Source organism: Plenodomus lingam (genome assembly GCF_022343315.1).
Source record: "Plenodomus lingam strain CAN1 chromosome Unknown contig_18, whole genome shotgun sequence".
In the NCBI taxonomy this organism is placed as follows: domain Eukaryota; kingdom Fungi; phylum Ascomycota; class Dothideomycetes; order Pleosporales; family Leptosphaeriaceae; genus Plenodomus; species Plenodomus lingam.
Window position 1 is genome coordinate 84564 of NW_027093935.1, and position 22860 is coordinate 107423.

Genomic DNA, 22860 nt, shown 5'->3' on the forward strand with positions numbered 1-22860 from the left:
GTAATATAAGTTCCTACTCTACTTATAGTAGTATTAGACTTACTAGGGAGCTTATATAAGACTGTGTATATAGATCTACTAGAGAGAGCTACTAATAACCTACTACTAAGCTAGAAGCTTTAGGACTTATAACTAGGTTTAATAGTTACTCTAGAAAATAAAGATATAACGCTAGATAAATAGGAAGTAGAAGAGATTCTTTATACAAAGAATACAAGAGGAAAAGGAAAGCGTTAAGTCCTAGTAAAATAGAGGGGGTATATTAATCTAATATAGCACCTGCTAGAGGTAGTATAGGATACTAAGGCTCTAGATAGGTTTAAGGAATAGTATAGGGATACTGCGCACAATAATAGCCTAATACGTATAAAAGCTAGGAAGCAAGGGTAAAAGGAGACTAGAATAATAACTTAGACCTTTATTATAATTAAGAAGTAGAAAGGTATTAGAGATATCTTTTATTTATCCTAATAACACTCTAAGTAAGTGCCCTACTACTAAAGTTTTATAATATAGCTAATAATTAGGTAGTAGTGTCTATACTATTACTATCTATAACTAACCCCCCCTTAGCCCCCCCTAAACTATTATTTATATTATTCTAACGCCTCTATATCTCTTAGTAATAGTAGTAACGCTTACGCGTGGCGTAGGTAGGGGATAACTTAGTTAATAAGTATAAATAATAGTAGTGGTAGTAGTAGGAGGAGGGTAGTGCTTTAATAGCTTGCTAACGCGTAGCACTCTAGGCCTAAAGAAAATAAATATTAGAATAGATATAAAGGAAACAAGGGAAATTTAATACTAATAATAAGAGTCTTAATACCTTAGGTAGTACGCTTAGTAGCGCTCTTAAGCCTATTAATATAAAGGTTAGTTTAGGCCTAGGTCTTGTTTATACGCTAGTTAATGCGCTAGAAGGTAATACTAGTAGTAGTAGTAAGCTATATAACATTGTCGTTGCTATAACTACTATATAAGGGCGTAATAGTAGACTAAAGTAGAAATACTAGAGTACTAGTAGTAGATAAAATAATAGCACTAAGCTAATACTAATTATAGGCGCGTAAGTGTGTAGTAGGGGCAAGTAGAGTAACAGCGTTATTAGTTTAAGCCCTTAATATAAGATCCTTAAAATAATAGTAGAGCTAGTAGAACTATAGCACAAACTAGTAATAGGTGCCTTTAGTAGGTTTCCCTATAAAAGTGCTAAGGGTCCCCTTCTTTATAATATAAAGGTAATCCTCCTAGTAACTATAATAAAACTAAAGCTAGTTATAGAGGGCTTAGTAAACGTTAGGGTTATTAGTAAGGATAGCTTCTAACTAAGTGCAAGTCTTATAGCTACAACAATAGGACTTGTATAAGCGCCCTAGACATAGTTAGAACTTGCTATAAAGAAAATAAAAATTAAGGGGAACTTACTACTACCCTCCTAATAGTTACACTTACTAAAAAGACAAAGCTAGTTAATATACTAATTATAGGGAAGCGGCTTTATAAAGCTACTATTATACTCCTTATTATCTAAGTTACTAGAAATAATAAAGCTACTAAGTAGCTATATTTAGGGAGACGTGTGCTAAGCAAAAGTTAGTATAGGAAATATAGGGAGAATATTAGAAGTACGCACCTTATCTTAGTAGGCCTAGTGTAGGGTCTAACTACCTTATAGTAGATCCCTACTACTAGTACTAGTAGTAGTAGACAGAGATATAATAGAGGCTATATAGGCTAGATTAATAGAAAAAGAGTAGAGATAAGACTAATTAGTTAGGAAAGCCTACTATATAACTAAGTAAGTTTAGGAAATTTATAGTAGGGTAGGATAGCTATATTAGAACTTTTATAGTAGGGTGCTAAAACAAGCGCATAGACGCTATACGCGCGTACTGCTTAATATATAGGCCTGTTATAAATTAGGAAGGAATACAAAGATATAATAACAAAACTAAAAAATATAGTAATAAAGCCTAATATAGATTATAGAGGACAAAGATATAACCCTAGACCCCTAGAAAGATAATTTTACAATAGTTTGTGGGGGAAGGTTAGGGGTATGTGAAGGACTTAGGCTTATGCCTAAGCCTAGGTCTAACACAAGACAGACCAAGTCTAACACTACTACTAAGCGAACACACTAGACACCTATAAAAAGGCGTAGAGGGCTTATCTCTCCTTTAAGATACTAAATACTATTATTAACGCTTATTACATTCCCCCTTAAGGCCAGTCCATAATAACGCGTAGCACTCTAGGCCTAAAGAAAGTAAATATTAGAATAAATATAAAGGGAATAAGGGAAAATTAATACTAATAATAAGAGTCTTAATACTATAGGTAGTGCGCTTAGTAGCGCTCTTAAGCTTATTAATATAAAGGTTAGTTTAGGCCTAGGTCTTATTTATACGCTAGTTAATACGCTAGAAGGTAACACTAGTAGCAGCAGCAAGCTATATAACGTTATTATTGCTATAACTACTATATAAAGGCGTAATAGTAGACTAAAGTAGAAATACTAGAGTACTAGTAGTAGATAGAATAATAGCACTAAGCTAATACTAATTATAGGCGCGCAAATAGGTAGTAGGGGCAAGTAGAGTAATAGTGTTATTAGTTTAAGCCCTTAATATAAGATCCTTAAAATAATAGTAGAGCTAGTAGAACTATAGTATAAACTAGTAATAGGTGCCTTTAGTAGGTTTCCCTATAAAAGTGCTAAGGGTCCCCCTCTTTACAATATAAAGGTAATCCTCCTAGTAACTATAATAAAACTAAAGCTAGTTATAGAGGGCTTAGCAAATATTAGGATTATTAGTAAGGATAGCTTCTAACTAAGTACAAGTCTTATAGCTATAATAGCAGGACTTATATAAGCGCCCTAGATATAGTTAGAACTTGCTATAAAGAAAATAAAAATTAAGGGGAACTTACTACTACCCTCCTAATAGTTACACTTACTAAAGAGATAAAGCTAGTTAATATACTAATTATAGGGAAGTAGCTTTATAAAGCTACTATTATATTCCTTATTATCTAAGTTACTAGAAATAATAAAGCTACTAAGTAACTAGGTTTAGGGAGATATGTGCTAAATAAAAAGTTAGTGCAGGAAATATAGGGAGAATATTAGAAGTACGCACCTTATCTTAGTAGGCCTAGCGCAGGGTCTAACTGCCTTGTAGTAGATCCCTACTACTAGCACTAGTAGCTATAGATAAGGATATAATAGGGGCTAGATAGGCAGGATTAATAGAAAAAGAGTAGAGAGAGGGCTAATTAGTAGGGGAAATCTGTTATATAATAAAGTAAGTTAAAGAAATTTATAGTAGGGTAGGATAGCTATATTAGAACTTTTATAGTAGGGTGCTAAAATAAGCGTATAGACGCTACGCGCGCGTACTACTTAATATATAGGCCTATTATAAATTAGGAAGGAACACAAAGATATAATAATAAAACTAAAAAATATAATAATAAAGCCTAATATAGATTATAGAGGACAGAGATATAACCCTAGACCCCTAGAAAGAAAATTTTATAATAGTTTATAGGGGAAGGTTAGGGGTATATAAAGGACTTAGGCTTATACCTAAGCCTAGGTCTAACACAAGATAGACTAAGTCTAACACCACTACTAAGCGAACACACTAGACACCTATAAAAAGGCGTAGAGGGCTTATCTCTCCTTTAAGATACTAAATACTATTATTAACGCTTATTGCATTCTCCCTTAAGGCTAGTCTATAACAGGATCTAAGAGTTATAGGGTTCTAAACTGCTATAATTAAAGCAAGGATTAGTAAGGAACACTTAGCTAGGTAGTCTCGCGCTAAGTTAGAGTTGATTTAGGGGTGTAACCTATCTAGGGCGATTATTACTTGTGAATAATTATCCCTTTAAGTAGTCTTAAGGTTAATTATATCCTATTCCCTTCTACTTAGGATATTAGCTTAGGCGTTATAAGATCTAGGAGTATACTTAATTTAGAAGTTAAAGGGACTTATAACCTCTAGCTATCTAGCTTGCCTAGCACTAAGGACTTTAGTAGATATAAAGTACTCTAGTGCTCTATAGTCTATGTATACTCTAATAAGGTGCTAAGTACTTATTAGGTTAGCACGCTATTTCTTAAAGGCGTAGATTATTGCAAATAATTCTTTATTATAGATTTCCTAGTTAAGTTTAGAACTAGTAAGGGTCTAACTAAAGAAGGATATAGGGTACTATTTCCTATTAGGATGCTCCTGTAAGAGGATAGCTATAATAACTCTATTAGAGGCGTCTGTCTCTAGTTTTAGAGGGTACTTAGGATAGAAGTAAGCTAAGCTTAGGATTGCTAGTAGGGCATTCCTAAGCTAGTTAAAGGCTTGTTAGTATTCTAAAGTCTATACAAATAGGGTAGCAGGGCTCTAGAGAGTGGTTAAGGGCTTAGCTATCTTAGAGAAGTTTTCCACAAATTACTAGTAGAATCTAGTAAATCCTAGGAAGGACTTTACTCTAGTTATTGTCTTAGGAGCGGACTAGTTTTAGAGTACTTTAACTTTGTTAGGGTCTACCTCTAAGCCTTTGTTAGTTAGGATATATCTAAGGTAACAGGTACAGGTTGTATAGAATTTGCTTTTCTTAATATTAGCCTATAATCTAGTAGAATAAAGACACTTAAGGACTTTTTAAACATAGTCCTTGTAAGTAGCAAGGTTTTTAGAGTAGATAAGGATATTATCTAGATAGGCGATATAGAAGTTATCTAAATAATCTATTAGTATATTATTTATATAGCGCTAATAGGTTATAGGTCTATTATATAGCCTAAATAGTAGGACTTTGTATTTATAGGCACTATACCTAGTGTAGAAAGTAGTATACTCCTCTAAGTTAGGGTCTATTTAGATCTTATTAAAGGTAGTATAAATATCTAGCTTAGTAAAGATTTTTGCTTTAGCTAGCTAGGATAATAGATTATCTATATAGGGTATTAGATACGCGTCCTTTCGCGTTAAGCTATTAAGCTTATAGTAATCCACACAGATCCTAAGGCCTCTATTTAGCTTTTTAACACATAGGATAGGAGAGGCAAATAGGCTCTAACTAGTCTTAATAAAACCTTTCTATAGGTGCTCTTATATATATTCCTTAGTAGCCTAGAGTTCCTTAGTATTTTAATAATAGAGGGGACTCTAGTAGTTTAGAAGGGGTTCCTCTAGGACTATCTTATAGTTATAAGGCTAGTAGATTAGAAGTTTGTTAGCCTTAGCCTTATTAAAGACCTCCTAATAGGAGTTATAGTTAGATAGGAGCTTCTAATCTAATAAGCTATAGTTAAGAGTATCCTATTTAGATAGGGTTTGGATCCTACACTTAATCTTATACAGGCTAGTAGTAAAGAATTTATTAGAAGATTTTTTTATATTAAAATAGAAAGTATTAGTAGAAATAGTAGCAATTTAAAATTTTATAGGTAGGGTAATAGTTAGTAATTAGACTAGGGTAGGTAGTGTAATAGGTTTAGTAGCAGCCCTATAAGTAGCTAGGATTTTAAGTATACTACGTATTCTATTAATTAAACTAGGACTGTTTTAGTTCTAGTTCTCCTCTTAATCCTAAAGGGCGTCTCTTCGCAAGATATTATAAGTAACTAGAGTAGATAGCACTTGCTAGTAGAGTTATACTAGAATAGGAGGTGCGGGGTTATAGGTTAGAGGATATTTCTCTAGCTAGATTAGTTAAGATTTATCTGTATTAATTAGGATTTAGAACTATTTTAGCTAGTATTATCTAATAATATAATCCTAAGAACCTAAGTCTACTATTATAAAGGGGCAGTTATAAACCTTTTAGCTACTAACTATTATATAAAGCTAAATATAGTAGGTAACTAGGGAGGTAATCTAATCCTAGAACCCTTTAATAGTAAGCTTATATAGTAGCTTTTAGATAGGTACCCTAAGTGTAGAAGAGATATTATAAGTAATTTTTAAATTTAGAAATAAGTAACCTTAGGCCCTAGTATCTACTAAAGCGTTTAGGCAAACACTAGATCTATTAAGGTATAGGGTTATATATATAAGTAAATAGGAACTAATAAATAATTTAGTTAAGGAAAGGTTTAACAGGTTATATTAAGTTAGGCCTAGGAAGGAGGATCCTTATAGGCGTTATTATTTCCTGTCTAATAGCTATCTAAATTAGTTAATTTAGTAGTTTCTTCTTCCTTAGAATTCTTAATAACCTATTCTATATCTATAGCCTAAATCCTAGGGGGTTTAGGGTAGTTACTAGAGAAGTGCCTAGGCTTTCTATAATTATAGCAAGTTACTAGGGTTCCTATTGTAGTAGCGCTAGGAGTAGCTAGCGTAGTAGATAGGGGTTAATTATTTTAAGGGGTAGTGCCTTATTATTATAAGTAGGGTATATAAGGTTTAGCTATTAAAGGTCTATTATAGGGTTTCTAATTAGCGTCTAAATAGGACTAGTTTCTAGAGTGTTAGAAGGGGGTTAGTCCTTTTCTAGATAATAAAGTAGTCTAGGTAGGAGTAGATAAGGTAGGGTATAGGCAGTGTTCTATATTAAAAGTAGTAAGATAATCTACTATAGTCTTAAAATTATTATGCTAATTCTATTAGAAAGCAAGGTTTAGCATCCTTAGGGAAGGTGTAATCTTTATCTAGAGGTAGTAATACTACTCTAATTAGGGTACTTCTCCTCTAATAGTAAGACTCTAGAATTATAACTTAAAAGTAGGGAACGTCTCTATATTAGTTATATATAGGTAGTTAAATATAGTCTAACTCTTAGCTATCTTATTTCTAGTAATAAAGTAAGTTTAAAGGAGGGTAATTATTTCCTTAGCTTTTTAGAATTAAAGACTTAGGGAATTAGATAGGTAATATAGCTCTAAGTATTCTCTTGCTAGTCCTAAGTAGTGTCCCTAGACTAACGCTATCTAAGCTCTAGAAAAGGGGTAGTAATTAGCGTTAATCTCTAGCCTATCCTAAATAGATGCTTGCTATTATCTAAAAGTAGGATTAGCACTATTACTAAGTGTAGAGATATTTAGCGTCTTTTTAGATTATCTCTTAGCTTTTATAGTATATACTATAGGGTTTAATATAGAAGCTAAAGACTAGCTAGGTTAGGTAGTACCCTATATCTCCTTATAGAGGGAGGTATTATATAACTAATTAGTAAGTTACTTAACTTGTTCCTCTAACCTCTCCTTTTTAGATAGGGTTAATATATATTTATCTTTAAGGGAGGTGTTACTTTAAGATTTCCTAGGAGTATAAGGTATCTTAAGAGATAGATAGGAAGCAGGTCCTTTAAGGAGGGCGTTATTAATTAAGTCTTCCTTATCTAATTTCTTTCTATTAGTAAATAGGCTTTTAAAAGTAGCTAAACTAGATACCCTTCCTTTGCCTTTATTTAATATTTTATAGTAAATAAGAATAATAAATTTTTTCTTTAGGGGGGTTTAGTTATAGGAGAATATTAGCTTTGCCTCTAATTCCTCTAGGCTTTTAGTAGTCTCTAGGTCTCTACCTTAACGCAATCTAACGCGATTTTTCTAAAGGTAATCTAGCACCACCTATAGGTCTAGAAGTCTAAGCCTATAGGCTTTAGTTATTAGAAGTTCTAATAGCTATTCTAACTATAGAGTTGCAGGGTTAGATAGCTACTAGAACTAAATTAGTAGCTTAAAATAACAATAAGTGCAATATTCTTAAATACTATTACTAGCTAGGATAATATTCTTCTTATAATATAATAACTTAGGTAGGTAGGGCATCTAAAAGGTATCCTATATAACTTAAAGGTATATAGGAGTGCGCGTCTATATAGAAAAGGATAAGATTCCTATACCTATAGGTCTTATACAAAAGGATAAGAAGAATATGCCTATCCTAACTATAGGCGAGCTGTTCTCTATATATATTAGTAAGTTAGGCCTTTATTAGGCCTAACTTAGCATAGAATAATAGGCAGGCAATTCTACCCTATTGTTATATATATTATAGATATACTAACTCTTAATATTATATTACTCTATTTTTTAGTGTAAAAGCTTAAAGTATAAGCTATACTTAAAGGTAGAATTAGCTTTAAAGTAGTTGCGATTAAGCCTAGTAGCCTAATAGAAGATAAGATTAATATTATAGCAGTTAATAAAGCGCTACACCTAATTTTTACCTACTAGATTCCCTATTATTTTAGTTGCAAAATTTTAAATAATAGTCTATATAGGGGGTAATCCTTACCTATAAAGCTCTTTAATATACTCTATAAGCTTGCTTTCTTACGTGGTATTAAGTATTTAACTATTTAGTAGAGTAGTAGTGTGTGCCTACTAAATTTTCTAGTAGCGTTTAGATAAGGTTAACTGCAAGTAACTATACTTTTCTACTATTTCTAAGTATGTAAAATCTTCTCTAAGAGTTAAGGATTTAATTGCTGCAAGCGCGTTATTAATAGGTGCTATAGTTGTTAAGAAATTTGGTGTTGAAAATTTGGTGATTTTGGTGTTGGTGGGCGCTCGGTGGGGGTGGGCGCTCGGTGGTGGATCACGTTAAGACCTTATTGGCCCCCCGCGATGACTAACTAGCGCCTCGGCTTGTTTTGACTCCGCGTACCAGCAAGCCCACGTCCTTCCAGTACCACTATCAGTAGTATCCCATCACAAAGTTTTGCACATGATGCCAGTGATTAGACTCTAATGCATTGTTTAGAGATACAGACTCCACATAACGAACGCTTCTCTCCTCATCATATTCGCAGTTAAGTTATGATCTCCTTCCAAGCAGTTTCCAATCGCATGCCATTACCACTCTACAAGCCCTGCGCTGAAAGAAATGCAGATCAAACGCTCGCATGGAGTTACAATTGTCCCAGTTTAAATTCCAAAAACATGCACGAAATAAGGAAGACGTGAGTCTAGTCGTCACACTTTCCAGATAGACGACAACGACAATGTGCAGCGTAAAAATGGGTGGCCAAGAAAATACTCAGAGTGCCCAATGAACTACTGGACGATAAACTCCAAGCAAGTAAGGTAGGCAGAAGTCCTCCCAAAAGGCTACAGGAAGGCGCCCATCATATCTTCACTGTTGCTGGTTGGATGGCGGGTCGTCGAACGGGAATTGTTGGACACCTCGCTGTTGGTTCCAGAAAGTCGTAAAGTCTTCACCACTGGCCATGTCACCATCCTGGTGTGAATCTACCCTCTCCAGGTCGGCCATACACACGCCGGCTTCCGGGTGCTGAACAAAAAGATTGGCGTCCTGTAAGCTCTGTGTGTAGACCACGTCTCGCGAATCCCAATCGGTCATGTCGTTGAAGAGAGGGCTGTCGTTCCTCTCAGGGCATGAAACATCGATTTGTATTGGTGGATCGAAGATATCAGTATTTTGCCAGCTGTTTGAGCGCTTTGGTGCGTCAGGCATGACGGGTGTTGAGAAGTGACTGTGCGACTGATTAGACGGCGACATGAAAGGGGATTGAAGAGTAGCAGGCACCGAAGCCATGCGGGTGACAGGGGCCATGTGCGACATCATCGAGGGCGGCCTTGTGTTGCTGAGAAGCTGGCCGAAAGAAGTGCTGTGTGCAAGACCCATTCGCCGGTGGAAGGCAGGCGCCAGCGGCGCGAAGGAAAATGGTGGAGAGGAGCTGACATTGCCTCTCCCTTGGAACTGGGGTGCACAGAAGGGCAGCCCTAATTTATCGTATGATTCCCGTGGAGTTGTGCCTCGTGACGATGGTAGGTCGGAGAGCGTGGAAGAGCGGTTTCTGGTGTGTCCTCCTGTTCTTCGTTTCTTCGCTGGGGATTCTGAGCTGCCGGCGACTAAGCCCTTTGCATTCGGCCTCTTCCCATTACCAACTCGATTCTGATCTTTGCGCTTGGAGTATGCCTTTGGTGCATTAACAAACATCCGGATCTGGTTGGACGAGCTCATCACATTCTCGCAGATGGATTTCTCATGCTCGAGAGCGCTGATGATGTTGTCCAGACGACCTGCACAGTCAACATCGCGATCGTCGTCCTCGCCCTTGCGCTCGTCCACGACATAGTCATTTTGATTCCAGCCACGGAATCCCAGCTTGACTTGCTCCAACATCGCATCGAAAACCTTGTGGGCATACGCCTCCACAAGAGCTGATGGGTAATTTGCGTCGTACACCCACCTCTTCATGGCTGTAGAACCCTCGTTATCCTTGGCGATGTCACCACGGGTCATGGCGTTGTAGATGCGCTCAACGTTCCTTCTTCGGTCGCTCTCCACCTCCTCTATCGTTGGGTCATCCTGTGGGGCCTTGCACGGCGTCCTATCGAATCGCATCGAAGTGTGCCGGAACTCCTTTGCCGTTTCGGAGCTTTCAAAGCGATTGCGGAAGCAATCATATTTGGAGTATCCCGCGGCTTGGGGGGGTGCGCTACTGTGTCGAGATTCAGGGTGAGTTGATGAATGCATAGGGGCAATGGTAGGCAGCGGAAAGGAGAAGGACCTGTGATGCGAGTTATGTGGTTCCGCTGGAGGTTCGTGCAGGTGCTGGATCTCTCTTCTTGCGCTGCGGTTCCACCCGCCTGGGCTAGAAGCGACTGCATGATTCTCGACAGCGCACCTGAAATTGCTGTCATTCCGATCAGCGAATCGCAAGTTGTTTTCTGGAAAGTATGGGTCATTCTTGGGTTTTCCTTGAACGTCTAGGATCACGTTTGGTCTATAGGGGTGACTGTAGTCGTTTGCGTACCCGCAGTGCTGGCCGAAGGCAGGGTTATGCAGGGGTTCAAAGGCCGCTATTCTCTGTATGGTTGATTTTTGGAGCTTGCCAATAGGCCTTGGAGCATCGTGGGAATCGACTGAGGGGTTACTGAAGTTGTAACCGTCGTGGCAGAGACCGCGCTCCGTCGGGCGGGGAGATTGATCCATTCGGTCGCCAGTGCTGCTTGTGTGGTAAGGATTGTATGTTGGTGTGCGGTTTGAAGGTCAGGGTGGCTGAAGAAATACTGGTGTTGACTTTGATAGCTGCTCGTCGTGGAAGTGGTGAAGAGCGATGTGAATTGCACGAGATGGTCCCTGGTGACAGGCCATTCATTGTAGAGATTCACGACACTTTATATTCACAGCTAACACACCATATCCGTCACAAAAAACTGCAATTGCTGTAGATATTGAGCCTCATACGATCGTGCCGCCTAACCTGCGGCCAATGGTGTACAGCAAGATGAGGGGGTCCTTGGAGGTCAGCACCCGCGTTCGCTGTCGTAGCCTCGAGTTAGTACGTTTCGTTTGCCTCAGTGGTCATGTTGCCCCTAGTCACGCTTTCGAAGCCTGGTATGCCCCAATGCATGTTTACCAACTGTACAGCCCGTGATCTTGTCAAGCTATTTTTGGCAGGCTTCCTTACCTCCGCCCTCGCCATTCGCCAATGACACCTCAGTGTCCAGCGTCTGACCCGACAATTATTACGTGCTCTTCATCGTCCTTGGAAATTCATACTAGTCCTTCCTGGTCAAGAGACGGATGGGTCTGCTACACCTACCACTGGAAACATTGCGACTGTCAGAACGCAACCCGGAGGTCTTGCATCGAGCTCTGACGTCCAGCAGGCAACAACACATCAGAAACCACACGAATCGCGTCTCAAGCAATCTTTTATATATAGGTACATCTTAGGGATTTCCACAATGTTGAGAAGGTTGAGGGCAAATAGTCGCGGCGAAACCCTGTCGATTTGGTGCTGAATTCTTGATGTTGACGAGGTGAAGCATCGTCGTCGTCACTGTGGTACTCGAGGCTTTGGAGATCTAAGTACGCCAAATCACAGATAGAAAGGCTTTTAAATGACTAAAGGCAGTTTGCGAAGAGATCGAGGACACACAAAAACCGCAAGGAAACTGCTTGAGCCTCGCGCTAGGTTCCAACAAGTGGCCAGTGACTACCGCGGCGGACTTCACGTTGTACATCATAAGAGACAATACACCCCACGGCCACTCTCTTTGGGGCCCGATGAGGCGAGAAGATGGAAAGTATAGAGGGCTTCTGCCAATTTCAAGGTGTTAAGTTCCAAGCTAAAAAGACCATAAGGATCACGTTCCTAAGACGATCACCACCGATACTATGATAGCCACACGTATAACGAAAGGAAGCACCCTCAGCACTGCGAGATGCCTCTACGTAGATGAGGGCGATATCTAAGCATGATAGGCTTAAGCGATGGCAGATCCCGCAGCTTTCGCGCCGGGCCCTGACAACACTGCTTTCAAAGGCAAATCAACGCACCATGGATGCTCTCAAATAAGGAGCGGAAGGTTTCAGCGAGTGTTATATGTATCAAACTAATAAATAACCATTCTGCTGGACTTTTACGAGCGCAGCGAGCATCAGAAACAATCACTAATCAGTAACTGTAATCAACATTAAACAGCGCCCCAAACTGCAAACACTACAGCGCAAGGCCATGTAATGGTGGCAACATTTAAAGCTCCATAATACAAAATAAGAATAACAGGGATACCACCAAGAATAATAAGGGCTTTTAGGAAGTAGATCAGTATCTGCACTCAGGGAAAAAGGTAACGACTCCATAGACTACCACTACGGTAAAAAATTGTTTAGTGTAGAATGGTACGCTAGGGGTTTACTATATAGGTGTAAACTAACCTCGTGTATACCTATAAATAGGTTTAAAGTGGTGGTTTACTTTTATAGTAGGGGTTTAAATTAAATATAAAAAGTAGTTTTATTTCTACTACGCTATAATACCTAGCTAAGACTAAAAGGGGTAGAGAAGATTAGCTTTATACTATACGCACATATAATATAATAATAAGTCATGATATTTTTACTAATAGGAGGTGGTGATAGAGGTGGTGGAGGTGGTGGAGGTAGTGAAGGTAGTGGAGGTAGTAGAGGTGGTGGAGGTGGTGGAGGTAGTAATAATAGAGGTGGTGGAGGTGGTGGAGGTGGTGATAGAGGTGGTGGTAGAGGTGGTGGTAGAGGTAGTAGTAGAGGTGGTGATAGAGGTCGTGAAGAAGATTAAAGAAAGGAGGGGTAAAATACTTAAATAGTTAGTAGGAAACTAGTTATTACTACGTAATACTAGTAGATTAATAGAAGTAGAAATAAAAGTAGTTTACTTTTATAGAATATATAGTATAATAAACCCTATTTAGGTTTACTTCTTCTACCTAAACCACTTCTTAGTCTCCTTTAGATAAATATGGCTACTGTAAACCGGTTTTGTACCGTAGTGTATGCAGAATGAGAGAAACAAAAAATAACTACACTATGATACCGGACTCTTATCATCAAAATCTGAGGGTCAAATAATCAAACCACCAAACGTGACAAACCAAACTGCTCCACAACTGCTTTGCACTAACCCGTACAATCAAAACGACACTATCCTATACAGTATCAACATCTCCACAAACTTGCAATGCAGCGGGATATACCAAAATGATAGCATACCATGCTACTTCTCCAGGCAGCCATGCATGAGTATCGTGCTCGACTCCCTATAATCCTAAATCCAAGCTTCGACGACGGTACAACGTGGCGACTCGAACGCGACAGCTAGGAAATGAAGCCTTGAGCTGGAAGGCAAGAGTACAATGGAATGCAAATTCACGGTATCACAAGTCATACCTGGCGCTACGGAGGACCATCAGGCCTGCTTTGTCGTGTACTGCAGTGTAGTAGGGCTCTAGGTTTGCATCTCATACTCAAAGCACATGCCGACTGGGGTTTGTGCGCTGTTCAATCTCTACCAACTGTTCTTCTGACGGAGTAGTTATCCAGTACTGCGTCATGGGAATGACCACCCGGGCCATGTTGCAAGCCTGACGGCTGTATGAGATCTAGAAAAAACACCTTGGTGGCGTTATAAAGACGTCATACAGCTGGTATCATCTTTCAAGGGCATATTGTGGACTTGGATTATATACAGTATAGCTGGAAATTCTAATAAAGATACACAAGACACCACAAGTCCCCAATAGGCCTCCACGTCACGCATATCTGCCATGGTATTTATCCGACAAGTAAGACTCTTCTTCTTGACTTGTCAGAAAGACTTCCCAACAGAACCACAAACAGCCTTGATTCACATCTCGGTCTTGATTCTCGCGCCAGACAAAGCATGACTTTGATCTAGGGATGAAGGTTTTTCATTACCATTCACAACTTGTAGCCCCAGATTTTGCGCTCATGATATGCTAAAGTCACTGCAAAATCTAGGATCAAAGTCGGCCCAAGGTATATATGTACATATGTATGCATGAGAAAATCCACATTAGAGGCTTAGAGGCAGGAGAGGGGATATCAAGAGCACAAGTTGGTTTTTAAACGTCGACTTTCGAGACCTAGCAATGCGCCGGGTTACTCTTGCCATTTCTTTCCTCCTCTCTTTTCCTCTCTCCTCTCTCCTCTCTCCAAACACCTCCTAGAGCAAGATGAGCCGCGCCAGCAAAATGCGAATGTAGAATTTGCAAATCACGCGGCCTAGACCATCATACGCACTGACCGAGGGGTTGGTTGTATTTTGTATTTTGTCTTGGTACACAGTATACATGTATATCTACAAGCGACAAGTACATCACACTGCACCTAAGCAAATAGTCGTACATGAAATGAGAAGAAATAAATGCATCATCACATGGCGTTGGAAAAACATGACAGACGTACGTCAACATCACGTCTCCACACATAGCCGCCACCAAAACAAATGCACCTTTTTGCCCAGAAAACACCAACGCAATGCGATCAAGATTCCAACCTTAAAATTCCGGCCTTTTGCTCTTCCTAATCCCCATATCCCTTGGTCTTGCGTCCTCTCGTCTCCCCGGCCTTCCTCTTCCTTCCTTCCACTGTAGTCCCTTCATCCCCTTTGCTTGCCCTCCACATGCGGTATCCCTCCACATCCACCCCACCCCAGGGCTCCATTTTTCCACGCAGACTAGCCTGGCGTACCTTTTTATTTGTCCTAATCGGCCAGTCGGTATCATCCGGAGCCATGTAGTCCCTCTCCTTGTCACCCCCACGAATAGCCGGACTGAGTCATGAGAAGAAGTATTTACTATCTCGTAAACGGCTGACGTCCCAGGTTCCCCTTTGCGGAACAGGCGGGAAAGTCAGAGGGATCCAGACTTGGATTTGCTGGCGCTCGGCTGCGGTTTTGGAGGCGGCCTTTTTGGGTACTGGTTCATCGAGGCTGGCATCAGCGTCGAGTTCTTCCTGCTCCAGGTCTTCCTCGGGCGAAAATTCTACATCAGACGTCCACGTAGCGGAATCATCGGTAGTGGCTTCTGCTTCCGCAGTGCGAACTTTGTCGCGGACTTCGTCTGTGCGGGTGGAACTACTGCCCTTGGTCTCACCCAATAAAGCCATGCGGAAGGAGGCAAAGGCCTTGGTATCTGGGTTCGCGAGCCATATAGACGTTGGAGTTACCATCTCTTCGCCCTTTGCCCGTTCTGCCGGGTCTTTGCTGTTGAGAAGCTCCTGGCGTTTGGCTTCGAGCGCGACCTCATCAAAAGATGCAGCGCCTGGGCGGGATTCATTTGCTTTGATAGTTGTACCAGTCATCTTACGATGCCTGGCGCGCCAGGCTGTGATCTGCCTACTGACAGGTGCGCTGGCGAGGAGCGAGGCGCGGTGCATGTGGCCAGCGTAGCGTGTTGCGAACTCGGCAGCGAGTCGGTCGACGATATTCTCCGAGTGCATGCGTACAAAGGCATCGCGGAGGATGACATTGAGGGTGGGGATGTCGGAGGCGTGAGTCCAGAAACTGTCGTGCACGGCGGCAAAATCGAGGCCCATTTCGCTGCACTTGAGTGCTGAGAGAATCATGTGGGTGGCATCGAGGGAGTGGATAAAGTTTGGTGGAAAAGCCTGGAGCTGCTTCCGTTTGTCGACTTGGTCAGCCATGGTTCGCTTTTGGACTGTGATATCTTGAACCTTGGTCCGGATGATCTGGACGCTGTCCTTTCTGTACGGCTGTACGATTGGCATCTTGAGCGGCGTTGTCCAAATGATACTGGTCTTGAACGCCTCCATATTCTTCGACAGCCTCTTCTTCATGGAATCATTAATCTTCTTTGGCGGTTTGTATTTCGCATCGTAGAAAATACTCTCGTCTCCTTCAACACGGGCCTTGATCATTTGAACCTGATCGGGGGAGATGGAGGTCGTGATACGATCACCGCATTCGCCGAGCCAGTACTGAATCTCTTGTGCACCGTTGAAAATCTTGCCTAATGCACTGAAGATTTTTGCTGCAATGTAGATGGCGACTGATTGCAGGGTAAAGACTTTTCCGGTTGGCACAAAGTTGGGAAATATGTTCTTGAGCTCGTCATAGACCTGCGCCTTGGCTCCCATGAAGGTCACACCATACACATTGGTCATCACCGTCCGCTTCACAACCTTGCGGGTGATGTAGCCCTCGATAAACTTGGCGTGGGACTTCCCTTTAGCAGCATCCTCTGCCACCTCCTCCTTGACGAGCTCAGCAACACCCGTGTAGATATCTTGAGGACGATCGGACGGTTCAAGGTTGACTTGACGGGCACCGGCGTGATCACCTCCTAGAGCGGCGTAATGTTGTAGTCCATTGCAAGTTCCATCTTGATGAACCGGTAGTTGAGACACATATCGAGTTGGGTCAGGAAGATCAAAAGCACTCTTCAGCTCCATGCAGCAGGCCAGACATTGCCACGGATCCTCTGCACTAGCCCACCACCGTCGGCCGGTCAAGGGATTAGTGGCGGAATCACGGATCTCGTCCATTTTGTCCAGGGCGAATTGCTCCCGCTCCCGCAGACTAGCCTTGTCAAATCCATACAAGTTGGCCAGATGAATCTTGAGCCACTGCAAGCCAACTGGCCCCAACTCTTTACCATGAGCAAATTTCAGCAAGCCACGGGAAATGTCCGAGCCAATGTGGTTGAGAATGGGGGGTATCGGGTACGCGCGACCACGGAAGTCTACACTGTGCGGGAAGTATATTGCTTTTTCCCTGGCAAATGCTCTCGCCGTCTCCAGCTGGAAATTCTGGAAACATCTTTGCGAATGCAGACCGCCCTTCTCGTTCTCATACTCTTGTAGCTTCTTGCTCCACTCTGCTCGATCCCGGTAAGGGGCGTCGGCAGGTGGCTCCGGGGGGCGTTGAACGCGTAGTTCTTCTGATACAAGCCCAGCGATAGATTCACCGTTATTCCAAGCTTGAGCCATGACGTCGAAAACGGCATTGTTGATCTGCCATGGGACTTTGCCGAGCACGTCCAGCCCAGAGAGAACCTTTTGCATGTCGCCATTGTCAATCGCCGACTGAGCATAGGCCCGTTGTGCACTGTCGCCAAGCTTTTGACGCACAACCTTTTGCGGTGTCGTATAGTATCCACCGTCTTCGTAACTCGTCCACTTCTTTGGTTCTACAACCATGGGCAGTTTGACATTGGCAATGGCGCGAACCGAGTCGTTTCGCAATTTCGCCATAAGATCGTGGTGTGGGACAATGTATCCTACCTTCTTGCCCTGGTGAAAACTGACTTGGTGATGGAATGCAGCAATGTTGGTTGAGACCTCTTCTCCTGTCTTTGGGTCTACCGCGACAACTGTCATGGTTGCTGCCCGAAGGAGTAGTTCCAAACACATGGCCCCGAGTTTCGTTCGTATAGACAGGGGAATCTCACGCTTGGCGAAATCAGGCAAAACTTCGGGGACTGTAGTCGACTGTGTGGCAGAGATTGTGGATGCTTCTTCGGGTGAATTTTTAGATAGTTTCTCGACAAGCTGTTTTCTTGTCTGTTTGCGCTGTTTCCGGATAAAGGCAGCTCTTCGAACCGCAACCTCGGAATTGAGAGCGTCTTGGATGTCCGTCCCGAGTGAGACGGACAGGGCGGAGATTTTCATAGCTGTCCCGTCCTCCTTGTGGCCGCGCATGCACGAATTGATACCGCGTGCGACAGTGATGGCAGCGAGCTTTTCCGGTTTGCTTTGTGTCAACCAGGGTCCGTATGCAGAGGCATCCTCGCGGACGAAGTCCTTGGGGCCTGCGGCTAAGACTTTTGTGGCATGAGATATGCGTTGGCGGAAGAGTGGTACGAGAGCCTGATACCAGTTATGCATGATGGCCTGAATAGGCTTGCTCTTGAGTACGCCATGGATGCCCATTTCTTGCATCTTCTCGTCCTCTCGCTTCCATCGGTCCACAGCGGCGTCCAGAGAATCCTGCTCCATGCGCAATTGCCGCGCATAGGCATGTGCCCGATCTTTTTCTTCTTCTGTTCCTTCCATGTCGTGTGGATATGGGACGGCGCTTTCAAACGTTTCAAACATGCCAAGCGCGTGCTTGAGCGACTCTAGACCAAGCCCCTTCTGTGCAACTGGATTGATATAGGGAGTAGCGGCCTCTTCCAGGCCATGGTCGCGCATATTGTCACGTGCAGATGGGGTGCTGGTGTTGAGATGCTGGACCTCTTCCACTGCCGGGGGGTCTTCGTAAGCTTCAGGCTGTAGGCGGATCAACGCGTCCCATTCCTCATCGGTGAATTCGGGCGACCCATTGATCCCATCCACCACTTCGGGACCCTGCTGTTCGGCTGCCTGTAATATCTCCCGAATCTTGTCCTCTTTGGCACCCCCGTCAAGTAGGTTCATGGCCGCTCGTATCAAGCTGACGTAGGTTTGTGCATTGGGAATTACGCCTTTGCCGAGGATGCGTTTGCGGTACCACTTCTCGACAGCGGTCATGGAATCTTCCTTGGGCTCCTGCAGGACCGTCTCGAGCAGAGCCATGAGATAGACATTGTGTGCGTCCGTGACCTCGGCCGCAGATATATTATAAAGTCCCGTTAGACGTTCGAGTATCACTGACGCCCGTTCCATCCGACCGATTCGTAAGCAAGCGTAAAGGTTTTGGTGCAGTTCGAGCGGATTGGCACCGTATCCGTGTAAATCTCGCACGGGTGGCGCAGCAGCCACAGAGTCGTGAATGACGATGGGTGTCATGTTCTCCCAGGAAGGTAGCTGTGAGAGGACAGCAGGGTTGTTGTGAGCTGTCCATGCCTGTTGAGGAAAGGAATGAAAGGCGGGTGACGAGGGGTTTGGCTGGAGTTCGGCGGTTGTCGCCAGCCGTCGTAATTCATTCCTCGACGAAAGGGACGGTCGCCGCTGCCGTCTGGATTCGGTTGTCTGTGTGGCCAAGGAGGGGAAATTGGAGCTCCTCCGCAGCTGTGATGGCCGTAGCCGTGACAGCATCCATTGGTCTGTTACTGTCGCGGATGTTCTAAAGGCATCTCTTCGTAGCCTCCGTCCGGCTGCTCGCGTGAGCATCATGGTGCGAGTGGTGGGGATGCGTGGACTGCCGCCGGGCTAACGATAGTCGAAAGGGAGGCTATGACCGTCGTCTGGATGTTCACGACGTGTGTGGGATAGTCTGTCTAATTGGGGGTATCAAGAAAAAAAAATCCCCAATCCAGGCCAAACTCCTCGAAATGAAATAATACGCTACGCCACAACAGACAGCTCGAGGACGATTGAGCAGAACAGTCCTGTTGGCGAGTATAGCTGGCTGACTGACCGGAACAGGCCTCTCGTCGTCGTGTTGTTGTCCAGAAGGTGAAATGTGAAATGTTTCGTACGCGGCGAATGCAAAAGTTCGTTTCCGTCATTCGTGGTTAGCGTGAAGCAGCCTCGGTCGCCAAGACTTCAATGGCCGCCGCCACCCAATCACTGGAAAAAAGAGACGATTCGAACACGTGACTCTGACAGCAGCAAGACATGAATGCTTGCATCTCCAAAGCAAATCCAGTATATCACCTTGCAGCTGGCCATGGATTTAAAAATGTACAGTTCCATGCTCTCTCCATAAGAAGAAATACAATACGCTATGCGCCCTTACAATGTGTCCATCCGACACAACGAATAAACTAAACCTCCCATCCCCTAGGCACCATGAAACCACGTGCAATGAGCCCCATAATTCTACATGTTGAGCAATGCTCTTCTTCATCAGCGCCGTTTAGGTCTCAATACACATCAGCAACGGCTGGGCCAGTTGCCTTGCCCACATCCGGCATCCTCGTACTCGTCGAACTCGACACAGTCGCACTCGTCGAATGCAGCCCAGCCTCCTCGGCCATTAATCCGTCCAACTCCTCTTTCAACTCCCCAAGCTCGTCCTCACTCTGCTCCCAATCCTCCTCCTCTTCGTCGCCGAAACAAAACAAGTCTGCCGATTTGCCCAAGAAGACGTTTGGTTTTTTGCCCTCTTTCAACTTCGGGCATCCACCAACCTCTGCGCGGAATACATTTGCGTAGTCTTCTGCTGTCTTATAAACTTGGTCGTGTACGAGATGTTGGCCTGTGTGCAGGAGATAGGGCAAGTCTAGGATTTCCGGTAATTCTCCTGAAAAGGGGAGGGCATCGAGGAGCGGGGTGGATGGGGCGAGGGAGGGTGGTTCCTGGTAAGATGGAGCAGGTGGCTGTGTATCACCCTTCAGGAATGGTTCTTGGACATCTGATGGTGGCTCAGTGGATTCCTCCTTTGGATGCGGCGTATATTCATCCGGTGCATGATAGAGCTCATTATGCACCGTGACCAATGCCTGTGAGGTAGTGGCTGGATACAGAATCGCGTAGCCCCTTGCACGCATAAACTCGAGCATATACTCTGCCCAGCTCGGCATCGTCTCGCTGACTTCCTTTTTCCGCGCTTTGGCTTTCGCATCAGACTGATGCTTGAGCACACGGTTTCCAAGGAAGTCGTACCAAGCTGCCCACTTTTCACCAAAGAAGAGCGTCGCGTGGCTTTCTGGTGCTTGCCATAAGAATGGTACCTTTTTGACGTTTGGAAACCGCCTCATGTACCGCTCAGTGTGCATGTCACCCAGCCCCGGCCGCGTCAAGGGCGATTGACCGTCGAGAAGAGTGGTGGGAAGATGGAGACTGATACCCATCAATGTGGTGTCGGTACTCCCGCCTTGCTCGTAGGTGGAGTATTGATATTTGAGCAAAGTGTACTTGACATAGTGCAAGTATTGGGACGAAAGTTGTGCTTGGGGAGATAGCAGGAGCACATGAGAGTCGTCGTTGTGGGGATAGAATAGCTCGAGGAAGCGGATGGCAGCATCTTCCTGTGTGCTGTAGAGCTTCGTGATGCGACGCCTGATGATGAGACCTCGGGGCGCAGACGGGCTGTCTGCATCTTTGTGGGGTGGCCACTCGAACTTCTCTAGGCGCCTCTTGACAGACGCATCGAGGTTGGCAGGGAGTTCGAGGATGATGCGCGGCGGTGTGAGACCACTGTAGTCGGCGTCCTCGAGGGATTTCAAAAGTCGCAGTACGCTTGAGGATGCGGGCGGGACTTGGATCAGGATATCCAGCTTGGGCGTATGCCAGTGCTTCAGGGACCTAGCATCGAGGCGCGTGAGCCACATGAGGTCTGCCAACCGATCTTTTGGCACCTCGATCAACGGCATCTTCAGCAAACTCGTCTTGCTCCTCATGCCCCTGACGAAGAAGGCATCCTCTGATTGAGAATCATCTGTGATGACGGCCTGTGGGTGTAGAAATGTGTTGATATGTCCCATGGCCCCCGTCACCACGCCCTCCGCTCTCCTATCGCTGCTATACTCTGAGTAGTCTGCCCGCGCATCATGCCATATTGCCGTGCAGTGCTCCTCGTTGACACCATTCAACTCGAGCAAGTCTTCGAGCCCCATGTCCTCCCGCCCCATCAGGGCAGCATGTACATGAACGTCTTTCCCCATGCTCATCTCGCATAGCATCGGTATCAGCCTCGCCGCGCTCTGCAGGCTTGACATGGCGAACAGGATGTTGCGATTCTTTTCATCCTCCCCGGCTGTTTGTAAAGACGCGGACCGAAGGGAGGGCGCAAGTCGGAAGAAGCGGACCTTGCCATCATATGTGTGTGGCACGGCTTCTCCAGCCTGGGGTTTGACCATGCCCGGGGGCGCACCGTTGGGTTCGTCCTTGTCGTGCGCCGGTTTCTCGAATGCCACGATAGACGGCGTATGCGGCTTCCTCGGGCGAAAATCCAAGTCGGCATACTCACTCGCACCGCCCAATTCCCCAACGCTCAGCGTGGCTCCTGTGCTGCGATAGAGGAACCACAGCAACAAGGCGGCAATGGCCAACAGCACGTTCCTCCGCCGTCTCCAGCGAAACGTGTGGTTCCAGCCTGACCATGCGGAACGCCGCACAGGCAGAAATCTGTGGTCGTCGTCTTTTTTGCCCAACTCTTCGTCACCGGGCAGAAGCGTCTTTCCCAGCATGTTGCTCCGTATCAGGCCTTGTTGCAACCACCCGCGACTGGTGGAGCGGCCTCTTGCTGCTACCATGCGGTCAGATTACGCATTGCACGGCGCGCTATGCGCCGTCATTTGCGATAAGTAAGGGAGACTCGGGGCATGCGTGGTCTTGGGAGTGGGGAGGGCGGACACTTCGACCTTCGAGGGGAGAGGTACTTTACAGGAAGGAAAGGAGAAGTCGATGGCAAAGACTGGCCACGCTGAGCAGCGGGTGAGACTATGCGACACATTGTTTGTCAAACGAGGATACTTGCCGGATCATGTGGGAGTTGGGGCCACAGTAATCATCAACCCTGTCGAGATCATCTCGGAACTTGAACGGGTCAAGAGATCCCTGCAGCCCGCCCTTCCCGCTCGTCTGGCGTGCAACTAAGTCAATGCTAGTGGCATCACACTTCAGGTAGGCATTGCATAGAGTACAGATGCAATAGACAAAGCCTGCCTCTAGTATCCAGTACGGTATCCGCCATTCAAAAAGACAGATCCATCTACATGATCCCTTGGTTGACTCCAACACATGGTGGCAATTT

At 44.2% G+C, this 22860-nt stretch overlaps 4 protein-coding genes across 4 annotated transcripts; all 4 read right to left on the reverse strand.

Moving 5' to 3' along the window:
• Window positions 1-9098: 9098 nt before the first annotated feature.
• IAQ61_003501 (uncharacterized protein) lies at window positions 9099-10925 on the reverse strand (the record flags this gene model as incomplete). The annotated part of the gene is made up of 1 exon (XM_003836914.1): window positions 9099-10925. The coding sequence occupies one exon, from the start codon at window positions 10923-10925 to the stop codon at window positions 9099-9101; it is 1827 nt and encodes a 608-aa protein (XP_003836962.1).
• Window positions 10926-14801: 3876 nt separating this feature from the next.
• IAQ61_003502 (uncharacterized protein) lies at window positions 14802-15014 on the reverse strand (the record flags this gene model as incomplete). The annotated part of the gene is made up of 1 exon (XM_066095993.1): window positions 14802-15014. One exon carries the CDS (start codon window positions 15012-15014, stop codon window positions 14802-14804), a length of 213 nt encoding a protein of 70 aa, XP_065953869.1.
• A 42-nt stretch (window positions 15015-15056) lies between these two features.
• On the reverse strand, window positions 15057-19334 carry IAQ61_003503 (uncharacterized protein; the record flags this gene model as incomplete). The annotated part of the gene is made up of 1 exon (XM_003836917.2): window positions 15057-19334. One exon carries the CDS (start codon window positions 19332-19334, stop codon window positions 15057-15059), a length of 4278 nt encoding a protein of 1425 aa, XP_003836965.2.
• A 692-nt stretch (window positions 19335-20026) lies between these two features.
• Window positions 20027-22294, reverse strand: IAQ61_003504 (uncharacterized protein; the record flags this gene model as incomplete). The annotated part of the gene is made up of 1 exon (XM_003836918.2): window positions 20027-22294. One exon carries the CDS (start codon window positions 22292-22294, stop codon window positions 20027-20029), a length of 2268 nt encoding a protein of 755 aa, XP_003836966.2.
• Between the last annotated feature and the right edge of the window lie 566 nt (window positions 22295-22860).